Genomic DNA, 18296 nt, shown 5'->3' with positions numbered 1-18296 from the left:
TTGGAGTCTGTTTGATTGAGTGTGTGGATAGGTGTCTTTTATACAGGTAACGAGTTCATACAGGTGCAGTTAATACAGGTATTGAGTGGAGAACAGGAGGGCTTCTTAAAGAAAAACTAACAGGTCTGTGAGAGCCGGAAATCTTACTGGTTGGTAGGTGATCAAATACTTATGTCATGCAATAAAATGCAAATTAATTACTTAAAAATCATACAATGTGATTTTCTGGATTTTTGTTTTAGATTCCGTCTCTCACAGTTGAAGTGTACCTATGATAAAAATTACAGACCTCTACATGCTTTGTAAGTAGGAAAACCTGCAAAATCGGCAGTGTATCAAATACTTGTTCTCCCCACTGTAGCTAGCTAATGTTAGCTAAATAAAACTGTGTTCTCTTTCCAGTGTTTTCAGTCCTCTGAAGCAGCAGGTAATCAGCAGGTTGTCACCGTCAAAAACGCCATCCTTGGAGAGCAATTCTGAGGTAATAATTTTGCAAGGACTGAGCGAGTGCTTATGAGGTGAAATAGAACTAGAACTGCCCGTGTCCTCCTTCCTTCGCGACCGCTACGAGGTAAAATAGAGCCAAGCAAGCTTTGGTTCATTACGTAATCCAACAGAAGCTAGAACTCATCGAGGGGGGGACACTTTTTGGTATGGGGACACTATTTTACATGACAGGCCCTAATCTATGGATTTCACATGACTGGGCATGGGCGCAGCCATTGGTGGGCCTGGGAGGACGTAGGCCCATCAACTTGGGAGCCAGGCCCACCCACTGGGGAGCCAAGCCCAGTCAATCAGAATGAGTTTTTCCCCACAAAAGTGCTTTAATAAAGAGAGAAATACAGTGGGGAAAAAAGTATTTAGTCAGCCACCAATTGTGCAAGTTCTCCCACTTAAAAAGATGAGAGAGGCCTGTAATTTTCATCATAGGTACACGTCAACTATGACAGACAAATTGAGGAAAATAATTCCAGAAAATCACATTGTAGGATTTTTAATGAATTTATTTGCAAATTATGGTGGAAAATAAGTATTTGGTCACCTACAAACAAGCAAGATTTCTGGCTCTCACAGACCTGTAACTTCTTCTTTAAGAGGCTCCTCTGTCCTCCACTCGTTACCTGTATTAATGGCACCTGTTTGAACTTGTTATCAGTATAAAAGACACCTGTCCACAACCTCAAACAGTCACACTCTAAACTCCACTATGGCCAAGACCAAAGAGCTGTCAAAGGACACCAGAAACAAAATTGTAGACCTGCACCAGGCTGGGAAGACTGAATCTGCAATAGGTAAGCAGCTTGGTTTGAAGAAATCAACTGTGGGAGCAATTATTAGGAAATGGAAGACATACAAGACCACTGATAATCTCCCTCGATCTGGAGCTCCACGCAAGATCTCACCCCGTGGGGTCAAAATGATCACAAGAACGGTGAGCAAAAATCCCAGAACCACACAAGGGGACCTAGTGAATGACCTGCAGAGAGCTGGGACCAAAGTAACAAAGCCTACCATCAGTAACACACTACGCCGCCAGGGACTTAAATCCTGCAGTGCCAGACGTGTCCCCCTGCTTAAGCCAGTACATGTCCAGGCCCGTCTGAAGTTTGCTAGAGTGCATTTGGATGATCCAGAAGAGGATTGGGAGAATGTCATATGGTCAGATGAAACCAAAATAGAACTTTTTGGTAAAAACTCAACTCGTCGTGTTTGGAGGACAAAGAATGCTGAGTTGCATCCAAAGAACACCATACCTACTGTGAAGCATGGGGGTGGAAACATCATGCTTTGGGGCTGTTTTTCTGCAAAGGGACCAGGACGACTGATCCGTGTAAAGGAAAGAATGAATGGGGCCATGTATCGTGAGATTTTGAGTGAAAACCTCCTTCCATCAGCAAGGGCATTGAAGATGAAACATGGCTGGGTCTTTCAGCATGACAATGATCCCAAACACACCGCTCGGGCAACGAAGGAGTGGCTTCGTAAGAAGCATTTCAAGGTCCTGGAGTGGCCTAGCCAGTCTCCAGATCTCAACCCCATAGAAAATCTTTGGAGGGAGTTGAAAGTCCATGTTGCCCAGCGACAGCCCCAAAACATCACTGCTCTAGAGGAGATCTGCATGGAGGAATGGACCAAAATACCAGCAACAGTGTGTGAACCTTGTGAAGACTTACAGAATACGTTTGACCTGTGTCATTGCCAACAAAGGGTATATAACAAAGTATTGAGAAACTTTTGTTATTGACCAAATACTTATTTTCCACCATAATTTGCTAATAAATTCATTAAAAATCCTACAATGTGATTTTCTGGATTTCTTTTTCTCATTTTGTCTGTCATAGTTGACATGTACCTATGATGAAAATTACAGGCCTCTCTCATCTTTTTAAGTGGGAGAACTTGCACAATTGGTGGCTGACTAAATACTTTTTTTCCCCACTGTAGCCTCTAAATACATTTTCAACAAAATAGTTGAAGAAGCATGTGCAGTGGCTGATAGGGAAAACAGATCTGGCAAAAAGAATAGGCTACAGATAGTCTTGACCATTTGGGACTCCTTGGCTATTTCGCTCAGGACAGGTTATAGCCTAGACTTAATCAATATTTAGTTTTGTCTCATTTATTGATATGGATATAGCCTCTGAGTGATCGGGTTGTGCAACGCAAATGGCTATAAAAAGCCTCCATACAGAGTGGAATTTGCTAATCCAACATCAAAATGCCTAATATAAGGCCTACAGTCTGTGCTCCCAAATACTGGAAAAAGTGATTAATTAGGTTACATGATCACCACAGTAGCCCCACGTGGCTATACAAATAAATTATGCAATTCAGTGTTTAAGATGAGGGAGCACGATTTTTTTTCATGAGCATGGCCTTATTTCTATTACAGCATATTCCATTCACCCAGTTCAATGTAACAGTGATAGGTTTAGGCTACTACATGATACTCAAATTTTCCCTATACCCATCATGAGGTTGCTGCAACCTATGAATGAAAGTTTACAACGTAGGTGCACACAGGTCGAGAGACAAATTTGATGTGACAGACAGTGACATTCAATACCGCCTTGCACATTCCTCTTGCCTGCATCTAGCTGATAGAGTGTAATTATTAGTCCAACAGTTGCAAACGAGAGTTTCTATTGGACAAATTCAGGCATGTGTATCCCCGTTTTGTTCAATTTGCTTCCGTTTAAGAACGTTTTTCAACAGAATCGGCGGAATGAATACACCCCTGATCACGGGTAAACACAGTTCACTTTCATAGCAGACACGTTGTATTCCTTCTCGCATCTATGCGCTCTCCTCCTCTCACCTCTTGCCTTCACTTGTGGACTTCACTGCACAACACATCTGCTGTATGTGACCAGGCAAAAAAACCTTTCCAAGCCAAACCGCTACACACAGCCTACATCGGTGTCACCATATTAGCTAAAGTAACGTCATAGTCAGCATAGATAATAGAACTAGCGCGTTAGTAAACCCGCTACAATCATGCAGTAACGTTACAGTGTACAGTCAGTAAGCAGTTACACCGGCGGGCCCCGGTGGCAATAAATTAGTCATGTAGACTTGAAAGAGTTCCAGTGTTGTGTTGGAAAGACAGCCAGGTAGCTAACATAGCATCCCTCTGTTTGAGCAGGGTGTTTCAGTAGGCTAAACTAGCTAGCTAAGTAAGTGAAACTGAAAACAAATTACACTCTCTATTTCTCTCTTGCTTCTCCTTCATTTCGGAATAAATTAATTTGTTAAAAACTGTTCAACTATTGTCTTTCTCTCTGTTTGAGTCAACTACTCAACACATTTTATACACTGCAGTTCTAGCAAGCTGTAGCTTATGCTTTCAGTACTAGATTCATTATCTGATCCTTTGATTGGGTGGACAACATGTCAGTTCATGCTGGAAATGCTCTGATAGACTGGAGGACGTCCTCCGGAAGTTGTCATAATTACTGTGTAAGTCTATGGAAGGGGGTGAGAACCATGAGCCTTCTAGGTTTTGTATTAAAGTCAATGTACTCAGAGGAGGACGGAAGCTAGCTGTTCTCCGGCTACACCATGGTGCTACCCTACAGAGTGCTGTTGAGGCTACTGTACAACTTATTTGCAAATAGTGCATTTTAATCAATTATTTGGTGACGTGATTATATTTAGTATAGTTTTATCTAAAAAGGATAACTTTTTTTATGTTTTACAATTTAAATTTTTATGAAATTCACTGAGGAGGATGATCCCTCCCCTTCATCCTCTGAGGAGCCTCCACTGATGCAATTATATGGCCATTAAATAACACACGACAGCATGGCATATTTAGATAGCGGAATAGGCCTAGCCTAAATCATATTTACTTTCTATTTTGCAGTTCAGGCGGTTATTCTAGACAAGGCTTTTTCATGACAAGTCATTTGAAGGTCCAAGCCTATACTACGCCATCTACTGGTATAACGTTGTTATCGAATGCAGTTCTAAAACAAGCTCTAGACTTTAATTTTGGAAATGAAACCGGAAGCTGCAAAGCAACTCTAACTTCTGGCCTACAGTTGCTTGATTGACTAGCTAACTTAGACCGCGTTCGGTTAATGTCCTTTGCAGATGCAACATTACTGACAAGTTTGTACGTATAAAACGATCTTTAACCAAGGGAGACATAAAGTAAGAATTGAATGTGTAAGAATACAGGTTTATTCGCTCTGGATTGTCAGTACTGCATGTATTCTTGGCTATCGTGCCATGGCTGTGTCAGGGTAGATTGTAAGTTAAACTTTGGCATCACACTACCCATAAAGGAATACCTAAGACACATTTTTACTGGCATTCATTAGCGGCCGTTAGAATCTATGTTTCTTTTCCTTTTTTTTTTGGTCGGAAACAGGATATAATAATAATGAGGACTACATGAAATATGTCTTGCATGTAATGGACATAAAGAGTCAATAACGGTTACTTCTCAGAAAGTATTGAGCTTTTCAGAGGAGTAAAACAAGGCTTTCCATTGTCTCCATATCTATTTATTATGGCCATTGAAATGCTAGCTATTAAAATTAGATCCAACAAGAACATCAAGGGGTTAGAAATCCAGGGGATAAAAACTAAAGTGTCAATGTATGCCGATGACTCAGGTTTTTTCTAAAGTCCGCAATCTGGATCCCTGCACAGTCTCATTGAAAATCTTTTTTTTTTCTAGCCTCTCTGGACTAAAACCTAATTATGACAAGTGTACCATATTACGTATTGGATCGTTGAGACACAGTGTTTACACTACCTTGTAGTTGACCAATAAAATGGGCGGATGGTGAAGTAGACATACTTGGTATTCACATCTCAAAAAATACAAATGAACTTACCACAATCAATTTCAATAGAAAGTTTGCAAAAATACATAATATTCTGCAACCATGGAGAGGTAAATACTTGTCTATTTATGGAAAAATCACATTGAATAACTCTTTGGTCCTATCACAGTTTACTTACTTACTAATGGCGCTGCCTACTCCAGACGACTTGTTTTTTAAATCATATGAGCAAAAAATATTTCATTTTATTTGGAATGCTAAGCCAGACAAAATTAAACGTGCCTATTTATATAATGAATATAACTTTGGGGGGCTAAATGATTAAATATTAAAGCTTTAAACCTCTCACTAAAAGCTTCACTCATACATAAATTATACTTAAACCCTAAATGGTTCTCCAGTAGATTATTAAGAAAGGCTCATCCTTTGTTCAAAAATGGCCTTTTTGCCTTTATACAGATTACAACTTCTAATTTCCGACTAATTGAAAATGACATTTTGTTTAAAGTATCGCCCTTTCTTAAACAAGCCATACAAAGCTGGTTACAATTTCAGCTTTATCCTCCAGAAAAGATAGAACCAATGTTATGGTTAAACTCAAATATACTGATTAATTAAAAAACATTATTGAAAGATTTTTTTTTTTTTAATGGTATTATATTTATGAATGATCTTATGAATAGAAACGGTGGAGTTATGTCACATATGCAGCTATCAAAAATATATGGGAATGTCTGCTCAATCCAAACCAACTCATTGCAGAATTAACACAAAAATGGAGAAGGCAAGTGGAAAAGGGAGAAGGTAGGGAACTTGTTTGCCTGCCATATATTAAATATAAAAATTGGCTGAAAGGAATTGGTATAAATAGAAAAATATACCAGTTTCATTTGAGGACAGAAATGTTGACAGCTGCGCCATACAGGTTGCAAAATAAATGGGAAGACATTTTCGATGTACTGATTCCATGGTATATGATTTATGAACCGCTACAAAGTCCACCTTCTTAACATGCAACATGTCAGGATCCTTCTGTTGACAAGGAATAATATCTGGTGTTTCTACTCCTACTACCATCATTTCTTCAACTTCACTCCTTTCTTTCACGCTTCTCACCGCCTCCGCATAAGAGACATGCTGGACAACCCTTATTCTTACCACCTCTGTCTACTTCACTCTAACAGGACACTTCAGAAATTCGGGTGCATGTTTACCACCACAGTTGCAGCATTTAGGCTCAGCTGGCATACCTGCCGTCCACATACACTTGAGACATGAACAAATATTTTGAATTTTTCACACTACATGGATTTGGGCACCGGGTCTCTCAAGGTATCTCATAAAACCCAAATACATGTGAGAAGGGATGGACTCTTCATTAAAAGAAAACTATAGAATGAATGGAGTGGGCTTCCTCACTCCATCCACCATGTGGGTCAGTCGGTGTGCACCAACCACTTGATCCAATTCTTCACATATCCTTTGCTTTTACTTCTAGCGCCACCCCAGAGATAACACCCTTGACAGGAACCCTGCTTCGAAGATCCACACTCAACACATTCCAATCTGATATATTCTTGAGGCGCAGAGCACACTCCTTCTGTTCCATAGATAAACAAAATGAGCTCACTTCTTGTTACTCTCATCAACGCTACCTCATCCACCATTTTTAGAGACTTCAAATCGGCTCTCCCAGGTAACAAAATCGATACAAAACCCTTACTCCAACTAAAAAAGTATCAGACCTAGGCTTCGATTTACTAGATTCCACTACCACTTTACTTATTTTGCATTCGTCACTGTAATCCAATTCTTCTCACTCATCTCCACTCGACACACAATCAGATTCAAACATAACATCCGCTTCCACCTTTTTTTCACAACCGTCTAGGGTCTCTGTCTTCTTCTTCTTTGGTATATTGGCGATCACACAATTTAATGTGCATTCCGCCACCTACGGGATGGAAACAGGATTCCCCAAAATTGAACAAAACACCAAAACAACTACCAAACTAACAATAAATAAATAAATAAACTAAATCCAACAACTTTTCTGTGACATTTTTTTAATTACATCTGATCCCTACAAGGCTCAAGGGGAACCTGGGATGGAGGGTCTTCCGGTGCCAGTACAGCTTGCAAGTCTTCAGATGTAAAATCCTTAAGTCCCAAAAACCTTTCTGCCGCAGCGACAATAATGTCCAGTTTCTTAGATTTCTTTGAGACTTGTGCCGTACAATTTATAACTGTGGCAATGAATGCCACAAAATCTACATTTTTAACACACAGGGTACCTTTTGACTGGCAGCAAACATTTACTACAGGCTGTGGTGCGTCCACTACCATATCTTCACTAGCATCTCTTCTTTTCTCAATTATTTTAATTGCCTCCGCATAGGAGATTTGATTGACTGCTCTTACTTTTGCCACCTCAATCTCCTTCATCCTTACAGGGCACTCCAGGAACTCGGGATCATGATCCCCACCACAATTGCAACACCGTCGTTCTTCTACACACCGTTCTTCAATATACTCTGTCCGTCTGCACAAACTTGAAACATGGCCAAATCCTTTACAATTCTTCCACTGCAATTGTTTGGGGACGAAAGCTCTTACAACGTATCTTACTTAATCAAGCTTCACATGCGTAGGTATTTGCTCTTTATCAAAAAACAACAGAACTGACAGACTTATTTTTCTCCATTCACCCAGCGGGTCAGACGCCGGGCACCAACCACACCAGGAATTATCTTCAGGGATTCATCCTGAACATCCGTCATCACCCCTGAGATGACTCCTTTGACTGGTGCTCTACTCAGAAGTTCAAAACGCAAAACTTCTATTGTTCGGATTCTTTTGAGGCTCACTGCAATCTTCCTCTGTTCTTCAGAAATACAATTAATCAAAATAAGACCACTCCTGGTCACTCTGACAGACTCCACTTTTCCCAGCGCATACTTCATCATTTTACACCTCAAACGGGTCTCTCACATATGCATCCTTACTCAACAAATGCATCCCAACAAGAAGCAATTCATTATCATTCATACCAGTATCCTTTTAGACAATTTCCTTTTTGTTCCAGTTTTCGATACTACTGTTGTCCATTCAGAAGATTCGTCTTCACCAACTTTGCTCGACACACTGCTTGATTCGAACGGATCATCTTCTTCTGCCATCTTTCCCCGGCTCCCTCCGTTGAGCCTGGAGCTCTGTCTTCTTCTTCGATGAGGTTTAATGGCAGTTGGCATCCAATAAATGTTGCATTACCGCCACCTACTAGACTGGAGTATAACTCCGTTATACTTTGCTTGAAAATATATATAAACAAATACCTTACCATCTAAAAAAAACACTTAAAATAAAAAGAAATCTAGCAAAATCTAGATAAATAAAATATATTTTAACAAATAAATTAAATTAAATAACCCACCCTACTCCACTATTTAAATCTATTTAGTCCTACTAAAGGCCAACAGCCTGAAAGGATGGGACACCACCACTTAACACACCCGGTAACTCTTCTGACATCAAGTCTCGCACACCCAAATACCTCTCTGCAGCTGCCACCACAACCTCCATTTTCTGCAACTTATGTTCCATCCCTGCAGTACAGTTTATAACCATTGCTATAAATGCTAAAAATCCAATCTTACTGAAACATATATCACTTGTTGGCCTATCCCTCTGTACTGGTTCAGATCTACTACTCACACCACTCCTCTCAGGATCCCTCCCCCTTGACCCATCTTCCTCTACTTTCTTCACTGCCTCAGCATATGACAACTTCTGCACTACTCTAACCCTGGAAACCTCAACCTGCCTCTCTTGCACCGGACATTTCTGATCCCCAGCCCCATGGACACCCCTATAATTAACACAAATCACTACTTTCCCCAATGCTACACATTCCTTTGTCTCATGCCCTTCTGCACACTTCTCACACCTAGGAACCTCCCTCCTACACACTGCTGCCACATGCCCATAAGCTTGACACCTGTAACAATGTAATGCATTCGGAACAAAAGCTCGTACAGGATAACTTATATCCTAACATCACTTTGTCGGGCAAAGACTCAACATCAAAACTCAAAAGAACAGACAACGACTCTTCTGTTTCATCACTCACGCCACCCTGTCTGCGTCGCACCAAACGACGAGCATCACAAACACTGGGAATCTTCCCCTTCAGTTGGTAAATTTTCACATTTACCGCTACCCCGGTAATCACTCCTTTCAATGGTGCCCTTTTCTTGAGAGCAAAACAATTCACATCTCTTGTCCCCATTCGTTTAACGCGGAGCGCCTGCTCCCTCTGACCAGCAGAAACGCAAACAATTATCACAAGACCACTTCTGGTTACCCTCACCGATTCCACAACACCCAACTCTTTTTTCACCAACTCTGAAACCACAAATGGATCAGCCAAAAGGCAAGGGTACACTTTTTCCAAAAACGTAACTCCTACTGTCACAGACTCATCTTTATTCTCTGTGCAAGCCTCGGGCTCCGAGAACCTTACCACACCTACCACATCCAATACTACGCCCTCATTCACTTCCATTTCTCCTGCTGTCTTCAGCTCACTCTGCTTACACTTCCTACCATTCTTCTATAACAAACCATCTCCCTTTTTTCTGCCATCTTTAACCAACTCAAGCTCACCCTCTTCCTCCCTCTCTCTCTCTCTTAGACCTCCTCTGCCTCTCCTTTTCCCTCCATTCCTCCTCCGTATTCCAAGTATAAGTCTCCTTACGATAACACTGCACTTCTCCTGACATACATCTTGTTCTTGCCTCTTTAAGGGCCACCATTTAACCGACTGTCACAATCTCCGTACAATCAGCACGAACCTCCTGGAGCTCTGTCTGTACCGCTTCAAATCCCTTAAATATTTAGGTATGAGTTGGTGACCTCTAGTGGCCATTGTAAGTACACGTTGGAACTAGACCCGGAAGCAGCGTGTACACAGCTGAAACCAAGGAGTCAGCATGGCGGAATATACAGGTACACGTGAGAAACGTAAATAGTGATAGAAAAACGATGATAATAGAAATACTGAATGGTGCACTACAGAGAACGGTCATCATATTGTAATTTTGATATTTTGTACTTAAAATAGTTGTTAATTCGTGTGTATATTTGAAGTCTTGTCATGTTTATTGTGTAGCTAGCTAGCTAAATGAGCTAATGCATTTCATATACCGGTATGCTAATTAACTAACCTTAGCTAGCCAGCTTGCTAGCTGAGCTTCTATTGAGCATACTCCATGCAGCTTTTTGGATTACCACGTTATTCAGATAACTCAAAAGTGGTTGAACTTGTTAGGCACACATATAATGGCAATGCCCGTTGGCTACAGCTATCTAGTTAGCCAGTTCATGCAATGTTTTGATACTGACACCAAAGATTATTATAATTTACCTATCTGTGTTGACTGACACCTTTACTGACACTGTGACAGATCACGACGGTGGGGCAGGGGACGATGTGCCCGATCTCTCAGACAGTGATAATGAGGAACAGTGGCAGTGGATGGAGGAGGCAAATGACAACATCTTTCAAGTTACTTGCTTATTCTGTGACAAGTGTGTATCATTGCTGTTTTAAGCAACTCACTGATACATTTCATCTGGTGTGAAATAGTTAAGTCTCTCTGAAAGTGTTGCTGGTTAAAATAGGTCTTGTCCTTCATGTTTTCTCAGGATGTCAAATTCTGTACCAGAAACACTACAACACTGCCTAGGAGAGCATCAAGTCGACCTTGTAGAAGTGGTTAAGAAACACAGTAAGTTTGTAAACTTCTCTTATAAAGAGTTATCATTGTTTTCTGTTGTGATATAATCAATCCTCCTCACATCTGACGTTGTTAAAATCCTTCCCCGTAGAATTAGATGACTATGGCTACATCAAGATGATAAACTACATACGGACAGTGGTAAGCACATATCCCATCCCTTATTGTGTTTTGATACACAGTGACTTCAGACCTTTGGCCAAAGCATGGTCTAGGTAAAATAGTAATGACCCAGATCTCATTCTTGCTTCTTATCATTTGGAAGTGTAGTCGTCTCTTGAAGCTGAGATTGAGGTTAGACATTTTTTTAGAAATTTTCATTGCAAAAGAACAGAAGGTGTTTAGACTACCTGCTAGAAATACCTTTTGGGCAATTCCATGCCAGATGTGCCCAAAGATAGTTATACTGAACAAAAATATAAACGGAACATGTAAAGTGTTGGTCCCTTGTTTTATGAGCTGAAATAAAAGTTCCCACACATTTTTCATACGCACAAAAAGCTTATTTCGCTACAATTTGGTGCACACATTTGTTTACATCCCTGTTAGTGAGCATTTTTCCTTTTATGAGGAGTATTTATCTTCGATGAGGTTTAATTGCGTTTGGCATCGAATAAACGTTGCATTACCGCCACCTACTAGACTGGAGTATAACTCCCCTTATACTTTGCTTGAAAAAAATTAAATAATAATAATAATAATATAACAAATACCCTACCATCTAACACTACACTCACAAAAAATACAATAATAATAATAATAAATACCATACTCCAGTATTTAAATCTATTTAGTATCTAAAGGATGGGACACCACCACTTAACACACCCTTGAACTCTTCTGATGTCAAGTCTCGCACACCCAAATACCTCTCTGCAGCTGCCACCACAACCTCTATTTTCTGCGACTTACGTTCCATCCCTGCAGTACAGTTGATAACCATTGCTATAAATGCCAAAAATCAAATCTTACTGAAACATATATCACTTGTTGGTTTATCCCTCTGTACTGGTACAGATCAACTACTCACACCACTACTCTCAGGATCCCTCCCCGTTTACCCATCTTCCTCTACTTTCTTCACTGGCTCAGCATATGACAACTTCTGCACTACTCTAACCCTGGAAACCTCAACCTGCCTCTCTCGCACAGGACATTTCTGATCCCCAGTACCATAGGCACCCCTACAATTAACACATGCCACTACTTTCCCCAATGCTACACATTCCTTTGTCTCATGCCCTTCTGCACACTTCTCACACCTAGGAACCTCCCTCCTACACACTGCTGCCACATGCCCATAATCTTGACACCTGTAACAATGTAATGCATTCGGCACAAAAGTTCATACAGGATAACTTACAGTACCAATCAAAAGTTTGGACAGACCTACTCATTCCAGGGTTTTTCTTTATTTTTACTATTTTCTACATTGTAGAATAATCGTAAAGACATCAAAACTATGAAAACCACATATGGAATCATGTAGTAACCAAAAAAGTGTTAAACAAATCAAAGTATGTTTTATATTTGAGATTCTTTAAAGTAGCCACCTGTTGCTTTGATGACAGCTTTGCACACTCTGGGCATTCTCTCAACCAGCTTCACCTGGAATGCTTTTCCAACAGTCTTGAAGGAGTTTCCACATATGCTGAGCACTTGTTGGCTGCTTTTCCTTCACTCTGCGGTCCAACTCATCCCAAACCATCTCAATTGTGTTGAGGTCGGGTGATTGTGGAGGCCAGGTCATCTGATGCAGCACTCCGTCACTCTCCTTCTTGGTCAAATAAACCTTACACAGCCTGGAGGTGTGTTGGGTCATTGTCCTGTTGAAAAACAAATGATAGTCCCACTTAGCGCAAACCAGATGGGATGGCATATCACTGCAGAATGCTGTGGTAGCCATGCTGGTTAAGTGTGCCTTGAATTCTATATAAATCACTGACAGTGTCACCAGCAAAACACCCCCACACCATCACACCTCCTCCTCCATGCTTCACGGTGGGACCACACATGCGGAGATCATCCGTTCACCTACTCTGCGTCTCACAAAGACACAGCGGTTGGAAGCAAAATCTCAAATTTGGACTCATCAGACCAAAGGACAGATTTCCACCAGTTTAATGTCCATTGCTTTTGTTTCTTGGCCCAAGCAAGTCTCTTCTTCTTATTGGTGTCCTTTAGTAGTGGTTTCTTTGCAGCAATTCGACCATGAAGGCCTGATTCACACAGTCTCCTCTGAACAGTTGATGTTGAGATGAGTCTGTTACTTGAATCCTGTGAAGCATTTATTTGGACTGCAATCTGAGGTACAGTTAACTCTAATGAACTTATCCTCTGCAGCAGAGGTAACTCTGGGTCTTCCTTTCCTGTGGTGGTCCTCATGAGAGCCAGTTTCATCATAGCACTTGATGGTTTTTGCGACTGCACTTGAAGAAACTTTCAAAATTCTTGAAATGTTCCGTATTGACTGACCTTCATATCTTAAAGTAATGATGGACTGTCGTTTCTCTTTGCTTATTTGAGCTGTTCTTGCCATAATATGGACTTGGTATTTTGCCAAATAGGGCTATCTTCTGTATACCACCCCTACCTTGTTACAACACAACTGATTGTTCCACAAATTAACTTTTAACAAGGCACACCTGTTAATTGAAATGCATTCCAGGTGACTATCTCATGAAGCTGGTTGAGAGAATGGCAAGTGTGTGCAAAGCTGTCATCAAGGCAAAGGGTGGCTACTTTGAAGAATCTCAAATATAAAATATATTTTGATTTGTTGAACACTTTTTTGGTTACTACATGATTCCATATGTGTTATTTCATAGTTTTGATGTCTTCACTATTATTCTACAATGTAGAAAATAGTAAAAATAAAGAAAAACCCTGGAATGAGTAGGTGTGTCCAAACTTTTGACTGGTACTGTATATATCGTAACTTCACTTTGTCGGGCAAAGACTCAACATCAAAACTCAAAAGAACAGACAATGACTCTTCTGTTTCTCCACTCACGCCACCCTGTCTGCGTCGCAGCAAACAACGGGCATCACAAATACTGGGAATCTTCCCCTTCAGTTGGTCAGCTTTCACATTTACCGCTACCCCAGTAATCACTCCTTTCAATGGCGCCCTTTTCTTGAGAGCAAAACAATTCACATCTCTTGCCCTCATTCATTTAACATGGAGCGCCTGTCCCTCTGTCCAGCAGAAACGCAAACAATTATCACAAGACCACTTCTGGTTACCCTCACAGATTCCACAGCACCCAACTCTGTTTTCAACCACCCTGAAACCACAAATGGATCATCCAAAAGGCAGGGTTCCACTTTTTCCAAAAACTTCACTCCTACTGTCACAGACTCATCTTTATCCTGACCCTCGGTGCAAACCTCGGGCTCCGAGAACTTCACCACACCTACCACCTCCGATACTTCGCCCTCATTCACTTCCATTTCTCCTCCTGCCTTCAACTCACTCTGCTTACACGTTCTACCATTCTTTACAAACCATCTGCCTTTTTTCCGCCATTTTTAACCGACTCAAGCTCACCCTCTTCCTCCCTCTCTCTCTTAGATGACCTCTGCCTCTCTTTTTCCCTCCATTCATCCTCCGTATTCCAAGTATACGTCTCCTTATGATAATACTGCACTTCTCCTGACATACATCTTGTTCTTGCCTTGTCAAGGGACGCCATTTAACCGGCTGTCACAGTCCCTCCAGGAGTATTTCTCTCTGTAATAAAGCCCTTTTGCGGGGGGAAAACTCATTCTCATTGGCTGGGCCTGGCTCCCCAGTGGGTGGGCCTATGCCCTCCCAGGCCCACCCATGACTGCGCCCCTGCCCAGTCATGTGAAATCCATAGATTAGGGCCTAATTTATTTATTTATACTGACTGATTTCCTTATATGAACTGTAACTCAGTAAAATCATTGAAATTGTTGCATGTTGCGTTTATATTTTGGTTCTGTGTATAATGTTTCGGATCTTACTGAAAGGAAGTCCATAGAAAGGGTTTTTGTGGGAAGGATGCTTGGCATGACTTTGAAATCATTATCCAAAATAATTACTGAGAAATAATTAGTTAGGAATAAAATCAGAAATGGTAGTTTTTAATTATCCATAAATTAATTTAAAGAAATGGTATTCTTAATCTAAACAGTACTCATATTTCAGAGCATCCGGTAATTTTTCAAATGACACCAACACTGGCTTTGTAGTATCTACAAACTAATCATTGTAGTGTCTTAATTAAAGAAGGCCTGGGTAAGGCCAAAATGTCACACATTTCCCAACTATAATGTATTATTATTTTGGGAACAGATTTCAAATGTATGCCAAACATCCTTTCCCCAATGGACCTTTCCAGGGATTTAATTTCAGGAAGATCCAAAACATCAGAATTATCTTTGGGCCTATCTTGTGTGGAAAGCCCCATTGCTGATATTATTGCAAGCGTGCAGTGTGCAGGAGCCTTCTCCGACACACATGTAAACAAAAACATAATTATAGATGTGCAATTGTATTCTTCATAGATTCTTTATAGCTATGATTTGATTAATCATGAATTTCAGGTTCTCGAACCTCTAAAATTAATCAGTTAGTTCTGTATCTACTTATCGTTAAAACAGATCACCTTTCTATGTCGTGCCAAATACATCCCTGGTTTTCCAAGTTCATGGACAATAATGACTGTCTTTGTGTTTGCAGAAGTGCAGTGGGCAGAGCCTGTCTACGCTGTCTGCGTGTTCTATTCCTTGGGAGAGTGATGAGTACATGAGGCCAGCTTTACAGGATGACCCCTTACTGCAGATAGGTACTGGCGTTCACAGGTTCATTGTTCAACTCAAAGGCCTCAATTTAATCAAGTACAGATAAAGGGTTACTGCATTACAGGTTTATTTAGAATGTTTTCACTAGACGTGGGGTTTTGCATCAATATCCAATGTTGTTTTAAAGAGGAACTTGAACCTGTTTAAAACCAACAAAGCCTGCAAGCTGTTCCTGTAAACAGAGTGAAACTGCAGTGCTGTTTTATTTTATCTGGTATTATTTGAGTTGGTACAACCCATTAGTGCTTCATTGTGACTGGGCATTTGCATGGGATGACATCACTGGCACGGTTCAGAAAAAGGAGGTTGGGAGCATTGCATGTTGGGCAGAGATGCAATTGTACACAGTACTGTTAGTGGAGTAGCCAGTCATTATCTTCCCGTGTTTGAAATGTGTTCAAGTGAGTCCCCCCCTCTCTTTTTCACTCTCTCTTTTGTTAGATCTGGAAGAACTGTGTGAGGGGATGGGGATGTTGGCTGGCCCCTCTACTGGAGGCCAGTGTGACGCCAGCCACTCCTCTGATGCTCTTCTGCAGAGGGCCCAGGCTGCAGAGGAGAGGGCCCAGCGCACAGAGGAGGCCCTGGCCAGAGCCATGGACGACCTACACAAACTCAAGTCAGTGCTGCCCACACTACTATTAACATTACTGTTAATTACTGCGATGACTACTACTACTACTGTTATTAGCATCACCACTACTACCACTTCTGATATTATTACAAAAATACAAATACTACATTAACCCTTTACACTCAGGGGAATTGGCCTATATGGATAGGGTCAAATTGAAATGTTTCTAACAGAAGAAATGTGAGAAGCATATGCATAACCGTGGTAGCAATTGAAAGGGGAAGTAGTGGAAGGTGCTCAACCAACGTGAGTGGAGGTGAAACCAAAAAATGTGATCATAATTGAAAAGGTTAAGGCACAACACTCGCTCACCATTGGAAATTCATTATTTTATTTAAGCTTTTAATAGTTGCTTAAATAAAATATGTTTTTAATGGTGAGCGAGCGTTGTGCCTTTTCTTTTTCGGGAAATTATCAGAACAAAGGTGAGGACACAACAGTTCACCTGACACGACTGAATCCAGAGACCCAGACCTCTTGGTGTAAAGTATATTACTCCAGTGTCCTCAATTGCGCAATCAGAACGCATGTTCTCTACCTCTCCTTGGGGCACTCGGCGGGACAGGGAGTGAGAGTGTCTCATCACAGCAGCTACCAGTGAAACAGGGGCAGGACAGACACTTTCATTAAGGAATCAGGCCAGGGTAATGGACTTTACTGTTTGACCAAATCATTGTTTTAGCCGCCACAAAGGTTTGATTGAAGTAACCACCTAGAATTTGCAATTGGCACCGATGCGACCAACACATTTTTTACTTGCACAGTCAAGTCAAAAGGTCGCAAATTGCGACCAAATGGTCACACTGGATCCCTGCATTTGATGGCACTGGTGTTTCTTTCTCACACATGCACCTCCCACCTGCGGCCAGCAGAGGGACTCCGTGAACTCAGTATTGCAGAGGCCTTTCCTTTGACTAGGAGGAAAAGGAGAAGGGAGGGAAAATTCCACTGCTGCATAGAAAGGGAGAGGGGGAGTTGGGGGGTAGAGAGGAGTGGTGGTTGTGGGGGTGGAATATAGATGCTCTCTTTCCATTTACCGCTATGTCCTGTCGGAAGGATCAGCCAATCCGAACCTTAAACATTTAGGGGGAAATGCAAAACTGACCTTAGATCAGGGTCTAGGGGCAACCTCATTCTACTCTGTTGTAAAATACTATGGTATTTGTTTCAGGCTGCTGGCCCAGGGTCTGGTATTGAATGTGGATGTGGGTCGGGGCACCAGGGCCTTGGGCGCCGTGGCTGAGCTCCGGGAGGACGAGGACGAGGCCTACTTCAGCTCATATGGTCACTACAGCATCCACGAGGAGATGCTTAAGGTCCGCCACCACAATGTCATGCCTGCACCGATGCATACACTCATGCCCTCTATTAAACCGATGTTTCTCTGCAGAGAGAGGAGGGACGCAGGTTTAGCAGGGCGGTTTATCTGAAAGGCTCGATGTAGCATTAAATGAAAAGGATCGTCTCTATGCAAACTCCGATGTCGATAACATGACATTTTTCTCAAAGTGACAAATCAGCAATAAGGAGTGAGCTCTCATGCGAAACATCAGCATTACTATAGCATGGTGGAGGTTTGAGATGCGGTAATTGTATTTCACACTTCTTAAGCATTAGAAGTTTTGTGTGTGCACTTACCGCAGTGCTTCGACATGATCCGTTCCCTCCCTCTGATTGGTGCTTAGCACTGTTAATGTTTGCGTCATACATGTATATACGTCAGACTAAACTCCATCA

At 41.3% G+C, this 18296-nt stretch overlaps 1 protein-coding gene across 2 annotated transcripts in view; it reads left to right on the top strand.

Moving 5' to 3' along the window:
- Positions 1–10238: 10238 nt before the first annotated feature.
- Positions 10239–18296, top strand: part of LOC121582252 (protein arginine N-methyltransferase 3) — a 131190-nt gene continuing 123132 nt past the window's right edge. The window contains exons 1-7 of one of the 2 annotated variants that reach the window (XM_041897928.2): positions 10239–10307; positions 10766–10889; positions 11007–11089; positions 11190–11239; positions 15807–15912; positions 16370–16544; positions 17731–17875. In XM_041897928.2, coding sequence (XP_041753862.2) covers positions 10292–10307; positions 10766–10889; positions 11007–11089; positions 11190–11239; positions 15807–15912; positions 16370–16544; positions 17731–17875 — 699 coding nt within the window. In that variant the 5' untranslated portion in view covers positions 10239–10291. Of the gene's footprint in view, positions 10308–10336; positions 10394–10765; positions 10890–11006; positions 11090–11189; positions 11240–15806; positions 15913–16369; positions 16545–17730; positions 17876–18296 lie in introns of those variants that run through there. The other variant, XM_041897927.2, reaches the window with a different exon arrangement.

Source organism: Coregonus clupeaformis, chromosome 15, assembly GCF_020615455.1.
Source record: "Coregonus clupeaformis isolate EN_2021a chromosome 15, ASM2061545v1, whole genome shotgun sequence".
NCBI classification, from domain to species: domain Eukaryota; kingdom Metazoa; phylum Chordata; class Actinopteri; order Salmoniformes; family Salmonidae; genus Coregonus; species Coregonus clupeaformis.
This window is presented reverse-complemented; position numbering and strand designations above follow the sequence as displayed.